At 40.0% G+C, this 17990-nt stretch overlaps 1 protein-coding gene across 6 annotated transcripts in view; it reads left to right on the plus strand.

Moving 5' to 3' along the window:
• Positions 1 to 17755, plus strand: part of ubr2 (ubiquitin protein ligase E3 component n-recognin 2) — a 29043-nt gene extending 11288 nt beyond the window's left edge. For 2 of the 6 annotated variants that reach the window (XM_060872107.1, XM_060872112.1), the window contains 38 exons: positions 9 to 97; positions 1118 to 1216; positions 2374 to 2537; positions 2650 to 2749; positions 2881 to 3009; positions 3602 to 3785; positions 3879 to 3940; positions 4029 to 4139; positions 4236 to 4301; positions 4390 to 4512; positions 4617 to 4680; positions 4815 to 4939; positions 6605 to 6657; positions 6742 to 6844; positions 7182 to 7230; positions 7345 to 7499; positions 7652 to 7754; positions 7829 to 7938; positions 8658 to 8738; positions 8832 to 9013; positions 9244 to 9449; positions 9546 to 9639; positions 10599 to 10757; positions 11141 to 11235; positions 11317 to 11386; positions 11477 to 11625; positions 11768 to 11823; positions 12136 to 12232; positions 12347 to 12414; positions 12589 to 12724; positions 13064 to 13160; positions 13327 to 13457; positions 13843 to 13951; positions 14055 to 14111; positions 14216 to 14293; positions 14410 to 14580; positions 15895 to 15996; positions 16077 to 17755. In XM_060872107.1, coding sequence (XP_060728090.1) covers positions 9 to 97; positions 1118 to 1216; positions 2374 to 2537; positions 2650 to 2749; positions 2881 to 3009; positions 3602 to 3785; positions 3879 to 3940; positions 4029 to 4139; positions 4236 to 4301; positions 4390 to 4512; positions 4617 to 4680; positions 4815 to 4939; positions 6605 to 6657; positions 6742 to 6844; positions 7182 to 7230; positions 7345 to 7499; positions 7652 to 7754; positions 7829 to 7938; positions 8658 to 8738; positions 8832 to 9013; positions 9244 to 9449; positions 9546 to 9639; positions 10599 to 10757; positions 11141 to 11235; positions 11317 to 11386; positions 11477 to 11625; positions 11768 to 11823; positions 12136 to 12232; positions 12347 to 12414; positions 12589 to 12724; positions 13064 to 13160; positions 13327 to 13457; positions 13843 to 13951; positions 14055 to 14111; positions 14216 to 14293; positions 14410 to 14580; positions 15895 to 15996; positions 16077 to 16218 — 4169 coding nt within the window. In that variant the 3' untranslated portion in view covers positions 16219 to 17755. Of the gene's footprint in view, positions 1 to 8; positions 98 to 1117; positions 1217 to 1298; positions 1398 to 2373; positions 2538 to 2649; positions 2750 to 2880; positions 3010 to 3601; positions 3786 to 3878; positions 3941 to 4028; positions 4140 to 4235; positions 4302 to 4389; positions 4513 to 4616; positions 4681 to 4814; positions 4940 to 6604; positions 6658 to 6741; positions 6845 to 7181; positions 7231 to 7344; positions 7500 to 7651; positions 7755 to 7828; positions 7939 to 8657; positions 8739 to 8831; positions 9014 to 9243; positions 9450 to 9545; positions 9640 to 10598; positions 10758 to 11140; positions 11236 to 11316; positions 11387 to 11476; positions 11626 to 11767; positions 11824 to 12135; positions 12233 to 12346; positions 12415 to 12588; positions 12725 to 13063; positions 13161 to 13326; positions 13458 to 13842; positions 13952 to 14054; positions 14112 to 14215; positions 14313 to 14409; positions 14581 to 15894; positions 15997 to 16076 lie in introns of those variants that run through there. The other 4 variants (XM_060872110.1, XM_060872108.1, XM_060872109.1 and 1 more) reach the window with 4 other exon arrangements.
• Positions 17756 to 17990: the final 235 nt, after the last annotated feature.

Below are 17990 nucleotides of genomic sequence, written 5' to 3' on the forward strand. Positions count from 1 at the left end.
TCCTTTAGGGGCAAGAAATGTGTACCACCAGCTGTTTATGAGCAGTCTGCTCATGGATTTGAAGTATAAGAAGCTCTTTGCTATTCAATTTGCAAAGGTAAGTTATTTATCTCCCTGTTAACTTACTATAAATAAACATGAAAGGCAAACTAATTTTCATGGTAATTTTACAAATGGATTTTTTTTTTTTAGTTACATTTTTTTTATTTCATTTTGATGTGTGTTTGGTAACCTGGATTATTTGTTGATGCTTGGCTGTGAAAGTACATAATTTTTTTTATCATGCAACCTCACTCCCTAACTTTCCCATGTGGTCATAAAATCAGATGTACATAATAAAAAGGAGCATTTATTCTAGTTAAGGTAACTCTCAATAACCACTCGGTCTTTATTTTCCAATTGCTTTATCTGGATCAGTCACACTATATATTCTATATATTTGGATGTTTTCCCTGCTGTGTTTCAATGCTGTTTGTTATATTTATGTGCATGCTGTTTGTGTGTATATATAATGACTGACACGATGACCTGGGTGAATGTGGCGCTTTAATAATAAGTAAGAGTTTCCAGAACGCTGCCTCTGTTTTTGAACGGCGTAAGCACATGCACAAGGAGTGCTGGTCACAGACCTTTTCTCTCTGCCGCTATGTATAGAAAGCTCACTATATGAGAAGCAGTAGCTCTGTTAAGCTGTGCTTTTAAAGGGTTACCGGCTGTAACAGTTCCCCACAAACCCAGCTTGAATATCTCAGACGCAGGATGTTACTCAAAAGGTCACAGAACTGCGCAGCATTCAGATGGTTTATCAGAATCAAAAGAACCACAGAATACACACCTATGTCATGTAAATAGCTTCCCGCTTGAGATTGTTATCCCATTTCACTTGGTTAGGATAGTTTTACATTTGCCTTCTTTGGAAGGCATGGCCTGGAGATGTTTAAGTAGTTTGTGTTCTAAATCAAACATCTGACAGTTCTGCATTAAGCATTCTTTACTCTCCTTCTGCACCATAGTCTGTACCACTGGTCTAAGCACCTGGTATAAATGAAGGGTGAGGTGCCCCCTGACCTCTGACCCGGAAGATGAATATGCCCCCATCCCCTTTCCCTTTTCATAGAATTACCAGCGCCTCCAGACAGATTTTATGGAGGACGATCACGAGCGCTTAGTGTCAGTGACCTCTCTGTCTGTGCAACTCTTCACCGTCCCCACTTTGGTGAGTACCTCAACCCCACACACTCGTGTTCTCTCTTTTCTGCCTCTCTCCTCTCCTCCGCCTGCCCTGCTGCTGCTGCCAGAACTATGAGCGCTTGCAGAGCGACTACGTGAAGGATGACCATGACAGGGAGTTCTCTGTTACTGACCTATCAGTGCAAATTTTCACCGTGCCATCCCTGGTGAGTACAAGAAGAGACCGCAGCAATGAGGATGACTTGAAATGTGCTTGTGTTATTACTGCTTGCTTTGTTTATTATTACTGTTAAGACCGTGTGTGTTTCTCACGCGTATAAAAATAGAAAATATTCTTTCTATATGTTCTCACTAGTCTCTCTAAGGGTGAGTTGGTTAGAGAGCACGGTCTCAATTTAAACAGCCTGATGTGGCTAAAAGAGCATTCCCCATGTGTCATTGGCTGCAGATTATCTTTAGCAGTCACGTTCTGTTTTTTTTTTAAAAACACAGTATGACTAAGTGTTTTACAAGTAGTTAAAATGTGCTTAAGCAGGGGAAATAGTCAGCAGGTTTTCTTATTTATTAAACACAAATACCTGCTCATCTCACAGACTGTAAGCTGCACTGAATTTTGCATAAGCTGACCATTAATGACAGTTTTCCAGCTGTTTTACAACTTGATGGTACTGGCTAGCAATCAAACTCAGAGTAGTTAATGTTTAATTATTAATAGGAAAGGAAATTTATATAATTTAATAGCTTGTTTCTGCTGCTCTGCCATTCCACCTCTCTGCTCTGTCTTTCTGGTGACCCCAAATTGCTTTAAAGTCATCACCAAATTAGAAAAAATAATTGTTGATTTCTCAAACTAGCTTTTTTTTAATGGAAGGAAATATACTTGTGTCATGGGTTAAATAACCTGATACAGATACTGAAACCGAGTTTTCTTAGATTGACTCAGGTCTGGTTTCCTGGTCAGTTCACACTTGAACTGGATTGTTTCCAGTTATGTAGTGAATATGCAGCTTGGGAGGATGATTAAAGATGTAGCAGCAATTAGTTTCTAAAAGAAATATACATTGTGAAAGAAAGGTTGAACGGCGTGTACTAACTTTTTACTAGTTATTGGAATTCTACCAGAATGTTAACCAGATCACTATTAGATGTACTTGTTAGATTGTGTTATTACCGTTCTCATAGGCACGGATGCTGATCACAGAGGAGAACCTGATGACAACGATCATCCGCACTTTTGTGGATCACTTGAGACATCGAGACTTGCAGGGCCGATTTCAGTTTGAACGCTACACTGCACAACAGGCCTTTAAATTCCGCAGGGTCCAGAGTCTTATAGGAGACCTCAAGTAAGCCTGGCGGAAAAAGCAGTTAGACTTGTTAATGGAGTAAAAACGTTAGATTTAATGAAGGATTTACGTGAATTCTGTATGACTTATGTGATTTATGTGCATTCCCTAGATATGTCCTGATTAGCCGTCCAACAGAGTGGACCGACAAACTCAGGGAGAAGTTTCTGGAAGGACTTGAAGCTTTCTTGGAGCTGCTCAAGAGCATGCAGGTAATAACCTTGTTTTGATTGAGCAATGCTGACTTGTAGGTGTAGATGTTTTGACCATGTGGGACGCAATATAACCATGCTGTTGTAATGACAGTAAAATAATGTGTGTTGGGTATTTGTGGTTTCTGTAGGGTATGGACCCAGTAGTGCGACAGGTTGGCCAGCACATAGAGATGGAACCAGAGTGGGAGGCAGCCTTCACGTTACAGATGAAGCTCACGCACATTATCTCAATGATACAAGAGTGGTGTGCCAGTGATGTGAGTACACTTAACACACTTACCAACTCTAGTATATTACAATATGTTCCCTATCTGCAGGAGTTCTTGTAGTGCTATCATAGCAGCAAATGCACATATTATTCCTACACTAACTAAAACCAGCCAGGTCTGTCTGCAGATCCCATCTTTTTCAGGTTTTTGAGGTGTGTGGAAATGAGTTGCTCTGAGTAGGAAATTCTTGAAGGCCTATGATGCGAATATGGTTCTATTATATCAGTCGATATTCAGAGGTTTAAATATATGTTTAAATATGGTTTGGTGAACACTAGCACCCCAGTGGTCTCCTAACTCACCAGGGTTAAACATCATTGGCGGTGAATATCTGGAGTGTAGGCTGTGATTTAGCCATCAACCTTCCCTTTGTAGGAGGAAAGAATGTCTCAAACTGTTCTGGTCCTGTATGTATGTTTTGAGAGGTGTGTTTTTGTTTGTGTGTGTGTCTTAACCTGAGTTTGAAATAATCTATGACTGGATATCTAGGTCCTATTTAAATATGTATTATCTTTGCTGCTAATCCAGCAATTTGCTCTTTTAATTAGAAGTGCCAATGCAATCTGCTATATATTTGCAGGAGTGGGTGCTAATTGAAGCCTATAAGAAGTGCCTAACAGTTCTGACTCACTGCCACAGCGGTTTTACTGATGGAGAGCAGCCCATCACCCTTAGCATGTGCGGCCACTCAGTGGATACTATCCGCTACTGCGTCTCCCAGGAGAAAGTCAGCATTCACCTACCTGTGTCTAGACTGCTGGCAGGTAGAAGACGGAGAATGTACCAAGTTTATAAAAAATGAGATACTATTTAGTTTTGCTGAAATTGCAGCTTTTCTTTTTTTTCTTTTTATAAAGGACTTCATGCTCTCCTCAGCAAAACAGAAGTGGCTTACAGGCTCCCTGAACAGCTACCTCTGGTAAGACATAACGTGTATGTTGGTTGGTTGGTTGTGCTTATTTTTGTAGCAAGTATTTGTGCCAACTGTAGTGTGTTCTTTTCTACAGAGTGAACTGAGTCCTCCAATGGTGATTGAGCATCCACTTCGCTGCCTGGTTCTCTGTGCACAGGTGCATGCTGGGATGTGGAGGAGAAATGGCTTCTCATTAGTCAATCAGGTATGCTTTAACGAAATAAAACTGGAATATACGTATTTTATTTTAATTTTAAGCACTTTGAATTGCTAAGCAGTAATCAATCCTTTTTTTAAACAGATCTACTACTACCACAATGTGAAGTGTAGGCTTGAGATGTTTGATAAAGACCTCATGACTCTCCAGGTTGGAACTTTATTTTATTATGCAGTGTTTGAGACGTAAATGGCTAGTACATTTTCTGATGCACGATTTTATGGTGTATTTTGAGTAGGCGGGGGCTTCCATGATGGATCCCAACCACTTTCTGATGATCGTGCTGAGTCGTTTTGAGCTCTTTCATATCTTCAGTTCAGCAGATTGCAGGAAAAGATACAACAGGGAGAATGCTAACAAGGTGTCTGATACATGTTTGATTCCTGACTCTGTGCTCTTGAAGCACTTGGCTTTTCTGCGTTTTCCCATAGATTCTCACAGTTTATGGGCAATTTTCTGTTCCAGGATGTGGTCCAGCAGAACAGCACTTTAATAGAAGAGATGCTTCACCTCATTATAATGATCGTGGGTGAGTGCAGCCTGTTCTGAAGCACGTTAAAGCCTTGCATAGGGCTTTTTGGTGTTGTGTTTTAAAACATTTGTAATAATACATGGCTGGAAAGGAACCTTTGTGTGTACTATGGCTGTGTGTGTGTATTTCAGGTGAGCGGTTTACTCCGGGCATTGGGCATGTAGATAACTGTGATGAACTAAAGAGAGAGATCATTCATCAGCTTTGTATTCGTCCTATGGCTCACAGTGAGCTGGTCAAAGCCTTGCCTGAAAATGTGAGTCTTAACTTATTGTGGATTATAAATATATTTAATGAATATAAATGTGTTTATTAAGTTAGTTAGGGATTTTTTTGCATGCTGCTGTATATAATATAATATACATTGTGTATATTAAATATATATATATAAGGGATGCAACAATACAGTTAGCCCACGGTTCAATACATACCTCTTTTTTTTAACCACGGTTTTCGGTTCGGTTCTAATGGCTTAACACATAAAAGTGTTTTTTGTTATTCTATGCTTAGGCAATAGGAACAGTAAGAGTTTAAGAAGAAACAAATAAAAACGATTTATTGCAATACTCCTTTATTTTACTTAAAAGCAAAGAAAAGTCCACTGGTTCCTAGTGTTTTGTATATAAAAACATAATATAAACATTTTTTATACACTGACATCTCTCAGCTGCTGGTAGCCCATGTACAAACTGGGGAAACACATACATTCCTAAATTTTGAAAATAAACATACCTGTGAAGTTAGTAAACATTGTTTACTAATGTTTACTAACTTCACATGTATGTTTATATTCAAAAAATCTTAAGCATTATCTGTGGTGACTGGGAGTAACATATTTGGCTTCCTCAACTTCCATGCATTCACTGCATTTGTCAACTCTTCTGCCAAATGAGCGCTTGTATGACTTTCATACAGGGGACGAGTTTGGAGTACAGCGCTTTTCATTTCCCAATCCGACATGTAGTGAACAAGTTACAGTGAGGTAACTCACGGTTGCCCGCGAGGTCCAAACATCTGTGGGCATAGCAAGGCTCTGTGCTTGAGCCAATACTGTACACAATACTGTACACGTACACAATACTGTTGCATGTCTTTTCATAGAGGTCGGGAATTATCTCGCTGCTGAAAAAAGTGCGAGACGGTAGTCTGTAACGCGGATCGAGTGTTTTTATAAGATGACAAAAGCCTGCATCTCCAATCACCGAAAATGGCTGCAAATCTTCGGCAATGAACACCCCCACTGCTTTTGTTATTTTCATGTGTCTCTCGGAACCAGTTGGGTATATATGCTGGAAGGATTCAGCGAGGGACTGTTGTTTTTTGGAGGACTTTATTACCTGCTCTGCTATCCTGCCTTCAGACATTGATATTGCTGGGTGATGGCGCCGCAGATGTGCAATCATATTGGAAGTGTTTCCGTTTGAGTAGGCTACACGTGTTAAACAATGCTTGCAGACAGTCATTTTTTTTGTTTACCGTTTTTTTCTTCCTCGGCATTATACTCAACAGCAAAACCGAAATGTCTCCACACCACAGATTTAAAAGATGCCGGCGCCTTCTCGTACTGTAGCCTCACTTCACCACCGCTCGCCATGTTATAGTGTGGAATGATGGTTCAGCGCCCCCTAACTTTAGAGCATAGCGATTGAACATTTACTCGCGGGGAGGAGTTTCCTCATCTCAGCTCGTAGATTTACAGGCACACACAGTCAATTCGGAGAGAAATAAAAAGCACATAAATTATTTAAACGTAAAACCGAAAAAACCGCAATTCACAAGCGCGTATTGAACCGTGGATGTCGTACCGAACGGTTCAATATTATATTGAGAATTGTGGCATCCCTAATATATATAATGTATATATTGCTAACTCATTATATTATGTGATGCAAAGGCTTCAAAATTCTGTATTTTTCTTTAGGAGAATAAAGAAACTGGAATGGAGAGAGTCATTGATAGTGTTGCATTGTTTAAGTAAGTCCCTATTGCCTATTCCCTATTGTAAAGTAAACCTTTATTTAGGCCTAATTTAATTCTTGCATTGACTGCGTTTAACAGGAAGCCAGGAGTGACTGGTAGGGGACTGTATGAACTCCGCTCAGAATGTGCCAAACAGTTCAACCTCTATTTCCACCATTATTCCAGAGCTGATCAGTCCAAGGTACTTAATCTTGCTTTGTGAATTTAAACAGTGTATGAATGATCATTTGACATAATGTATAATAATTTAGACAGAGTTCACCAAAAGCCATTGAATTGATCATGTCAACAAAGGTTTCAAAGTGCTGAAGATGTCTTTCAAGACATGGTTTGCTTTTTGGCAATTTGGTAGCTCTCGTTTTTTGAAGCGAACACGTCCTTTGTGAAGACGCGTTTGAGACGCGTCTCAATACATGTGTTTATACATGTGATACACGTGTTTATACATGTGATTCACATGATTCCTGGTTATACCAGATGTACACTCGGCGTCAGGTTTTGTGGTTTATTTCTTACAGGCAGAGGAAGCTCAGCGAAAGCTTAAGAGACAAAATGGAGAGGAGCTGGGTAAGTTATTTCTTCAGCGTTTGTAGTCTTAGACTGAGCTGTATCTGAATATTATTGGTTGGGTGTATGCAGGTTGGCTACATGTGTGATTTTGCGTGTGTGTTGTGTGTGTAGCTCTGCCTCCACCAGCCCTGCCCCCATTCTGCCCACTGTTTGCCAGCTTGGTAAACATTCTGCAGTGTGATGTGCTGCTTGGGATGGTGGGAGCTGTGCTGCAGTGGGCTGTGGAGCCTAGCGGAGGACACTGGTCTGAGTCCATGCTGCAGAGGGTGAGTGTTTTTGTCTTTTCTTATCATGACAGGATACACTGTAGTTAATTCAACAATCTTGCCCTTACAATGCTGAGCTCATGAGCATCGATTGTACTGATCTCCGGTATGTTTAATGGCAGAGTAATGTACAGAATTGTGTGTTACTTCAGGTGCTGCACTTGATAGGCATGGCTTTGTTGGAGGAGCAGCAACAACTAGAGAGCAGTGGGGATGACAATGAAGTTACCTTCAACTTCACACTCAAAATCTCCCGTAAGTTTTGTGCATATTCTCACACAATGAAAAGTCTCAAGCCTGTAGCTAGATCTGTGGTTCTTTTATGGCAGGTCCTGGTGAAGCCCCCAGCAGTGCTCCCAGTATTCTGGCTCTGTTGGAGAACTTACAGAGCGCTCCTCACTTGGAAGTGCACAAAGACATGATTCGCTGGATCCTTAAAGTAAATTTACATCTTTTATTATGCTTGATATTTGGCTTTCTCTCTCTATACAAACCCCTAGTGTGTCCACCAGGAGGCAGCAGAACACATTTTACATGCTAACCCTGCCATGCACCATGGCACTTGCAGATCATCAAGGATTTTTACCATGAAATGAAAATTATACAAACTGAATCAAACAGTATTTCCATACAGTGTCTGCATTTTATTTCGATATAGCGAAATCTGAACATAGTAGTGTGTGAAAACCAAATGTACTGTAATACTTTATATCCTTATATGTGAAGAAGTTAATTGTGACTGGCAGTCATTGCCTACTGTAGCTCAGTAACTGATGTGATGTCACAGCCGTCATAGGGATAAAATCTATTAATCCAGTCATTTATCATCACATTATGGTGGTTATAAGTTCAATATGTTTGTTTTAAAATTTATAGTGAAGTAGGTTTGGACTGCCTTTAAATGCTGTCTTGGCACTTCATAGTCTGCTTTCTCTGCCCACACATTATGAAATAGCAATAAGCAACTTTATAATTCAACATATATTTTGAATAGAAATGGGCACATTTTAATTTTATTAATAAAGTTCTTATTCAGTGTGCAAAAATGTGTTTTCTGAACATAGGCTTTTCTTTACAGGACTTTACAGGCTGATGTGGTGCATGTAGTTCTATCATTGCTCTATCACTTTTTGCTAAATTGTGTATCTTTCTTCCAAGATGGTGGTTAGCATTAAAACTATGCGTGAGCGCACAGCTGCTGCACCTGCCTGTGAAGGAGCAGGGCACTGCCACGAGGAGGTTAATCACTGAACAACTTTCTAACCCATTGTTATATTAACCATTTATCCTTTAGTGTGTGGAAGTGCTTAAATCTCCCTGTGTGTTTTGCAGACTGTGAGGGACAAAGACAAAGCAGAGAGAAAGAGAAAGGCCGAGATGGCTAGACTGCGCAGGGAAAAGATCATGGCTCAAATGTCCGAGATGCAGAGACACTTCATTAATGAGAACAAAGAGCTGTTCCAGCAGAGTTTAGAGGAGCTGGACGCCTCTGCGTCTACATCAGCAGAGCACAGGTACTTAAGCATGCTCGTGGTGATACATTTATACAGCAGCAGCAAACACAACTCTTTATCTGTAGATAATGAGGTATGGTTACAGTAGGTCTTTTTTTTTTTTTTTTTTTTTTTTTTTGAAAAAGTCGTCTTCATTAATTTTAAAGGTTTAATACTACAATTAAAGGGGTACTGTGACATAAAAATGAGAATAAAATGTCCTTGAAACTGTCCATCTCTGCTTGATGCAGCCCCAGTTCATGTGACAGTGCTCTGGTCTGTGTCGGACCTCGGCGCTGGCGTGCCAGAGGAGGAGAGAGGAGGCAGGTGGTGACGTGTATCCTGTGTCAGGAAGAGCAGGAGATCAGACCCGATGGCAGAGCCATGGTGCTGGCTGCTTTTGTCCAACGCTCTACAGTCATGTCCAAGAACCGCAAAAGACCGCCTCACAAGCCAGGTTAGGTTATGGTTTACAGTTTACTGTATGAAGTCAAGTAATCGGCTAAGCTTGAGTAGCCATTGTGCTTATTTCTGGTGTATATGTGTGTTACAGATAGCTATGATCCCCTCTTCATGCACCCTGATCTGTCCTTTGGTACACATACCGGCAGCTGTGGCCACATCATGCACTCTCACTGCTGGCAGAGGTGAGGAGATCAGCAAATGTTACTTCTGTAGAAACGTCTGCTTAATCACAAAGCCTGTTTTAATTGTCATACATTGATAGCACTTAGGGCCTTTTTACACCTTGTCACTTCATCTGTTTTCTCTGATCCGATAGTTTAAAACTGTTCCATTTACATTAGGCCACATAAATGCGTCTTGGCGAATAAGAGATATCAATCCGATCTTTCTACTCCTGCCCAAAATGCACATATATTTTATACCTCATTTCCGGGGTAATTGAAATGGAACACGCTTTGGTGTATGCGGTTTTCAGAATGCAATCAAATCAGAATGCAAAAAGAAGACAAAAAAACTTGTTACGACGATTATGCTACAAAAAACAGCATTTACTGTTTGCTGCATTTTCGCTGGCAGCAGCAGTGCATTTGCTTCTCGCGATGCACGACTCGTGAGTCACTTGTGAGTGAAGTACTTCCGTTTGGGAGGAGTCTGGCGCTGACGTATGTGGCTTGAACAACCACATTCATTTACACCTGTCCAGTTTCATCTGAAATGCGTCCCAGACCACCTCCTGAAGTGGTTTGAACGATCGGATTTATATCCGTCTCGAAAACGTTTCGGAGGGCATTTAGACCTGGTCTTTTTATGATCGGATAGCTATCGGATCACAGAAAACACATGAAGTGACCAGGTGTAAAAAGCCCCTTAGAGCCATTATGCCTCATGAGGAAGCAAAGAATATTAACCTGCTTGACTGACCGGTATCAGCTGCACATGTCCTGCTTATTTGTGCTTATTTCACTTTCTCCTGTAAAGATTTATTACTATCTATAAATTTATTCACTTTTTGTTTTTAGAGAGAGAACACATTTCATAGCAGTTAAGTTTCCCTGCTTGCACAGTACATGTTAAAGTTAATGGAAGTTTGCTAGTAAGTCAAACGAAGGTCTCTTAAATTTCAAGTTGTTTTTCCTTACAGGTACTTTGAGGCGGTGCAGGCTAAGGAACAGCGCAGACAGCAGAGGCTGCGTGTACATACCAGTTATGATGTAGAGAATGGGGAGTACTTGTGTCCACTCTGTGAGTGTCTCAGTAACACAGTCATTCCTCTCCTGCCCCTCACTAAGACCGCCTGCAGGTACTCACATACAAACTTGTGGTTATGATCATTCTAAAACGAGTTGCTGTGTGACTCTGAACGGTTTCACATTTTAATTGTTGAATTGACAAATGAGTCTGTAACCAATGCCAGACCTACCTATGAAACATCACGGAAGAGTACAGAGCGACACTGTAGCCATGCATAACTTATTTCATTTATATTAAATCAAGATACATTATCTCTTATTATGTAGAGTTTAAAATATAGGCTTCCTGCTCGTGTGAACGAACAAACTGTCACAATGATTCATGATATGTAGCGACACTGACAGTTTATTACAGTAAATATGTCCATTGTGCCATGGAATTTCATCTTATCTCTCGGTAAATAGTAAAACACTTGTACGTTTGTGGTTACAGCAGTAGTGAACAGCCAGGTCTGGCTCAGTGGCTAAATACTACCTGCCAGCAGATCCGAGCCCTGCACTGTGCTCATAATCAGGCCAAGTCAACGAGTGAGTATCTGATGTATGTGCCCATACTCTTTAGTTGTTGTGTCTTCACATGCACAGTCATAACTTCTGTTTGTCTTTAAGATGTTGATGAGACAGAGACTGTTGAGGACTGTCCTCCTCCTGAGGGTTTCAGGCTGGACCACACTCCAATGTAAGCGCATGCACTGCATCACTTTGTTTTTGTTTTTTTTTAAGTATTGGGTATCTGAGCATAACTCTGACTGCCGTTGTGTCTCGATAGCAACCCTTATTCAAGCTCCATAAGGGAAATGCTGACAACGTTTGGGACCGCAGCTTATAAAGTTGGCCTTCAGTTGCACCCCAACGAGCAGGACCCTCGTGTGCCTATCATTTGCTGGGGCAGCTGTTCTTACACCATCCAGTCTGTCGGTTAGTATGTTTACATTTCTTTCAAGATGAACTATTCCTCTGTAACGTTTATAATGTTCACTGACCCGTGTTAAGGGTTGCTTGTTGTTGGAAAAGATCAATATTATATGCTTTTGTTTTCCTTTGCTTGTATTTTGTACAGAGAGATTATTGGTGGATGAGGAGAAGCCTTTGTTTGGAAGTTTACCCTGTAGACAGGTATAAAAACTCAACTTATCATGCTTAAATGGTTCGTACTGACTTCTATTTTCTTGCAAAATGTTTTCAGCTCATTTTTACATAAGAATAGTTTGTTCCACTTGTTTGATTTGGCTTTTCTTTTAAAATATAGAGATGGAAGCAAAAAGTATACATTAATATGTATATAGAATAAGTATTCTTAAATAGTTCTATCTTTAGGTTTTATGCTTGCTTTTCTAAGTTCTACTTTCTTCTATATCCTGTGTTCTACATCTATATTTTCTAAGTAATTGTGAGTGAGCATCAAACATATTGTCTGCTCTTGTTCAGGATGACTGTTTGAGTTCTCTGGCTCGGTTTGGCTCTGCCTGCTGGACTGTTTCCTCTCACTCAGCGGTCCAAAATCACTTTATGCGACTGTTGGCAGGTATGTTTATTATTATTACTATATTTTTTTTGGCTTTTCTATGTAGATTTTGAGTTTAAGCATGTGTGCGTGTGTGTGTGTGTGTGTGTGTGTGTACACGTGGGCTCCATGCAGCACTTGTTCCTGATACCCAGGTGAAAAATTCTCCCTGCATTCTGGATGTGGACATGTTCCACTTACTGGTGAGCTAACAAGCTTTTAAAATGCTCTTTTAGACACCATTATGTAAGAGTCAGATTAAAGAACATTGTAGGCCAGAATTGTGACCTTCTATTAAAAAGGATCTTGTCGGTTGTTTCTGTAGCTGTAGTATGTGAATCAGTCTCTCAGCTGGTGTTTTTGTGTTTGTATGACAGGTGAGTCTGGTGCTGTCTTATTCAGTATTGCACTGCTTAGACTCCTCAGGTCTGAGTGCAGACACGGCACAACTGCATCTCCTCCACTTGGTCATTGTGGCTCACGTGGTCCAGATCCTTCTCACCTCTGTGCCAGGTTAGCTTATATTCTACTTATTGCACATACAACTTACAAAGTCATTCATTTTAGTCACCAGCTTTTTTTATTTTATTTATTTTCTTAAATATGATCTTAAAGTAATGTTTTTACACACATTGCAATACTCTTATGCTTTTGCTTGAACACTGTTGAGGTATATAGAAGACTATAGTCATGATTTTACCACTGAATTGGAAACTGAATTTTGCTGAGACACACTGCTTATTAGAGACTATGTTCCAGGTTATGCGTTAATGGTGTCCAAAAAACATCAGTAACAGATTTATTAAGCTGTTAATTTGACAGCTCTTGTTAATATTAGTGGTGTGTCCACAGAGGAGCTGACCATGGAGCAAGAGAGTGAAGGATTGGAGCGGAAGGAGGAAGAGCATATCTGTCTCTTCTATAACACAATAAGGACTCATTTTGGCTGGTAATTGATTTATTCAGCCATTCATTCATTCAACCAATCTTATCTCCCTGTGAACCTGCGAAACAAACTACTTTTAATTCAACTACAACTTTTAATCTCACTGTCATTGCAGAACTCAAGAAATAATCTTAACGTGGGTTTCTGTGTGTGTGTGTATGTGTGTTAGTAGTTTGCGTGAGGTTAGCTCGGGTTGGCATCTCTGGCGTTGTGTAAAGTCAGGCATCCTGCCCTTCCTCAGAGGAGCTGCTCTGTTCTTCCATCATCTCAACGGAGTTCCCACTCCATCTGAGCTCCATGGTAAGCACTTTATATTTTTTCCCACAAACACGTGTTTACCCTTTTGTTCACATGTTCAGAATGCAAACATTTGAGTTCAAATTGTACCAGAACCTGCACGTGGTTCCACCAGGTAGTGTTTTTTTTTTTTTTGACCACTAGTTGATTTGACCCTACACTTCTATATTTAATGGCTACTTTATAAATGAAAAAAAAAAAAGATTTACATTTAATTGCCTGGTGATTTCCATAAACGTGGGTAGTCTGATCTTACCTTCACTTTCTTCCTCGTTATGATTGAAGCACAGTTCTGCCAAAACTTGATCACTAGAAGATCTTAACATGTATATAGTATGTTATATTTTGTGAATCTGACCCCTTGCACTTTCCTTGTCCTCTACTCTAGTTGTAGGTGCAGGTGAATGGGAGGCACTATGTGCATATCTGTGTCTGCCCTCCAACCTGCTCCAGCTATATTATAATCACCAGGACATTATGGATCCCCTGCTTCAGGGGTGAGAAACTACCTGATTGAGTTGTGAAATCACATGTTTTCTGTGAATTCTGATTATATTGTATTGATCAGATCATATTGAGTGTATTTTGTATTTCCTGTAGTTGGTTCTCTCATCCAGGCATGCAGCCATGTCTCCAGTCACCTAAAACCCTCATAAGGTGATCATTCTTTTTTTTCTTGTTCATAGCCATCTGAGCTATGCTGTGATTTGGGGTTTAAACATAATGGTTTCATACATATGTGTGTGTGTGTGTGTTTGTAGTTTTCCTCGTGAATCCAATAAGCTAATCGATTTGCCAGAGGACTACAGTGCACTGATCAATCAAGCTTCCAGCTTCACGTGAGTGTTTGGGTCTGGATTGTTCTCATTTATAACCAGGATCTGATTACAGCAGAGTTCTGGTCCACATCTCTACTTCTTACTTTTGTGTTTGTAACCTCAAGTTGTTTTTGTAGTTGTCCTAAGTCAGGTGGAGATAAGTCTCGTGCTCCAACGCTGTGCTTAGTTTGTGGCACAATGCTGTGTTCTCAAAGCTACTGCTGTCAGACTGAGCTGGAGGGTGAGGATGTTGGAGCCTGTACTGCACACACCTTCGCCTGCGGAGCTGGTGTTGGCATTTTCCTCAGGTTAGAAGGAAAACCGTTTAACCCACTGTGTTGATTACCATGTCTTGTAGGTGCATTGCTTGATTGATTGTCAGAGCTGGGCTTTATCACAATTTTCTTAGCAATAATAATATCTAGCACAACTGTCCTTTCTTGTGAAAATTAGGATGTAAAATAAGACTGTATAAGAAAATTAACAGGAGCTTGCTTGAATTTCTCTGCTTAACACTTTACTTTGAAGTTCCAAAATAAGAGATTATATGACATTTTAATTTCAGTGGCTGTTATGTAGTACGTATAATATTTAGGTTTTATTTAAACAAAAAAAATCTACTTTGGCATTCCTGAAGCCCCTAAGCAACAGATGCTTAAAAGTTCTGAACATTATTGAGGTCCTTGTAAAAACAAAACTGGGTGCAGGCTGCACAGTTCTGTGTGGCTGTGTAGACTGTTGGTCTGGTAGAAAACCATACTTGCAAATGCTTGACCCCGTCAATGATTGAGAGCTTTTCTAGGAGCTTTCAGGACCAAGCCTGTAGACAGGAGCAGTTAAACCATCTGTTCTAATCAGATGCTTTAAATTAGCCCTGCAAAATGCAATTAAGATAAAGCCAAATCTGCACAATTTGCCTTGTGATCCAATTTCTTTCATTTCTGTCCAATTCCAGTTCAGTAAAGTTACACAATTCAGATCATTTTCCCCTATTGTAGTGCTGTTTATCTTAATGGGTCAACATTATGGCATTGTATCACAAATCAAAGTTCCATTTTTGCAGCAGAAGCATGTGCTCTGCTACTTGTTTTTGAACATGAAATAATGCACTTTTAACGACTCAAAATTGTGGAAACTTTGAAAACAAATCACCCAATAATTAATTGTTGACATTAACCAAAGCAACACAGTTGTGGAGACTTCATTACATTATTGTTTCTGCTGGATTCTACGACATTGGAACTGAGCAGAATTGTCAGTCACTCTGCGTGTTTTGTTTTTCACGACTCCAGAGAGTCTGTTGTATGTGAAATCCCCAGGAGATCAGCAGTTTATGAAATACTCAGAACAGCCCATCTGGTCCCCACAGCATTACCACAGTCACTGATGTCACATTTTTTATTCATTCTGTTGCTTAATGTGAACAAGTGAAGCTTTTGCCTTGTAACTGCATGCTGTATTTCTTTTATTTTCTCTATATTTTTATTTCCACTTCTACTACATGATTTGCTGATTAAATAACTACAGGTTTTGGTCTTAATATACTCACCGCCCATTATATTGGTTTTTAGACAATGTCAAGCCCCAGATTCCAGCACATGAGACTCTGTTGTCTTTTACAGGGTGAGGGAGAGTCAGGTTCTCTTCCTGGCAGGAAAGACTAAGGGCTGTTTTTATGCTCCCCCATACCTTGATGACTATGGAGAAACTGACCAAGGGCTCAGGTGAGCAACTAAGCATGGCATTTTCCTTGTAAAGTTAAAGTGTAAATCCCAATTTATATTCTGTTCTCTGTCCCTGACAGACGGGGAAACCCTTTACATTTGTGTCGAGAGCGCTACAGAAAGATTCAGAAGCTCTGGCGCCAGCACAGCATCACAGAAGAGATCGGTCATGCCCAGGAAGCTAATCAGACTCTGGTGGGCATTGACTGGCAACACCTGTGATTATCTCTTCCCGAGAGTTCCTGGAGATTCTTGGTCAAGTGCCAAATCTCACCTAACCAGGGATCTGCACATTTACAGCAGAGGTTACCACATCAGTGCCGCCTCTTGCACACTCCTTTCCTACTTAATCCCCCTGAGTGGATGAATGCATGGCTTTTTTTTCCCTGTCTTCTGAGGGTTTTTTACCTCTTACTTTATTATTTGAGCTAAATTCATATTTAAAAATAAAAGTAAAAAACAAACATATTGCCATGTTATTTAACTGCAAAATGATGCTTTCTCCTGTAACATAGGTAGGTTCTCAAAGTAACTGAGAGAAAAGCTATTTAAGTTCTGTCGTTCCCTGACACTATTAACTTATTTTATGCTATTCAACTCATTGTTTACTGCACAGCTGCAGTTCTCAGATTGCTTTAATATTGAATAATGCTGATGTTCTCTCCGAGGCAAGCACAATGTTCCTCAACGACCCTCGGGTCTCAATAGTAGCCATAATGGAATGGCGCCATCTTCAGGTCACATGACCTACTCCCTTTCTTCCTATTCTGTCACTGCAATATTTTTCCTGAGGGTACCCATCAAAGCTCCTGAAAGTTAAGTGAAGCTGATATAAGCCAACCGTAGGATATCTGGGAGGGCACAAGTGTCACGTGTGTCTCTCTGTCTGTCTGAGTGCCTGTTGCGTGTGTGCTTTGTGGGATTGTAAGGCCGGCGTGTTTATAGTGTGATGGATTTATATGGTTGTCTGTGTGAACAGAATGAATATAACAATGTTGTCAATTTTGAAACCTATTTTTGTTAAATGTTATTTATGTGTAGCTTTGTGAAAATTGATCATGGCCGACCTCTAATTTAGGAAAATACGTTTTGGATTTTGCTTTTGTGGTTGAGGAAACTTATTACATCTACTGATTTGTGCACGTGTGTGCTTGCACACGTGTGTGTCTGGTATCTGACATTTTAAGTCTTTGAGCTGCAGCAGTTTTGTCTAAGAAACAAACAGAAATAACAAAAAACTCAATGTACTTGCTTCACCTATTGACCCCATATCCTGAAACAAACAAAATCAGGGACAAACATGTGATGGACACTTAACCATTTCTTAACATCAAGTTGATCAAATCATTAGCATTGACAAATGTAAAATTACTTCCTGCCTGATCTGATGAAGAACATCGAATTGCTGGATGTTATTAGCAAGAAATCTTGAGAAACAGGGAGCTAGGACTTAATAGAAATGTATGAACTCATGACACAGTATTGTTAAGCCTTCTAAGGTGTTGTCATAGAAGTTGTAATGATCCATGATGTTGAAAAGTGGTGCAGTGTCCCCTCAAACAGGACGTTTGTCTCGAAGCATGTGTACGTGCGCACACACTCAAAAGTCTCAGCAGGGTTCCCTCGGGTTTCTCACAAGCATGTTTCCTGTGTTGGTTTAATCGGAACGACGTCAAAGACTTATTTGTTAATATGTGAATTATTGTATAAATGGATACATTGTACAATATTGTAAAACAAAAATAAAATAAGAAAAAGGGTTGTGTTAGTGTGTGTGATGGTCTTTGTGTGTGTGAGTACAGGGTTCCCACGCGTCCTGGAAAACCTGGAAATCCTGGAAAATTAATGAATAATGTTCCAGTCCTGGAAAACACATGGAAAATGAGAGAAAACATAAATTGTCCTGGAAAAAATCTTGTTGTCCTGGAAAATTCATTATTTTTAAATGTTCTTGATCATTTAAAGAACAGTTTACAACTGGTCAAAACAATTAA

The sequence above is a fragment of the Tachysurus vachellii genome, chromosome 6 (assembly GCF_030014155.1).
Source record: "Tachysurus vachellii isolate PV-2020 chromosome 6, HZAU_Pvac_v1, whole genome shotgun sequence".
NCBI lineage: Eukaryota > Metazoa > Chordata > Actinopteri > Siluriformes > Bagridae > Tachysurus > Tachysurus vachellii.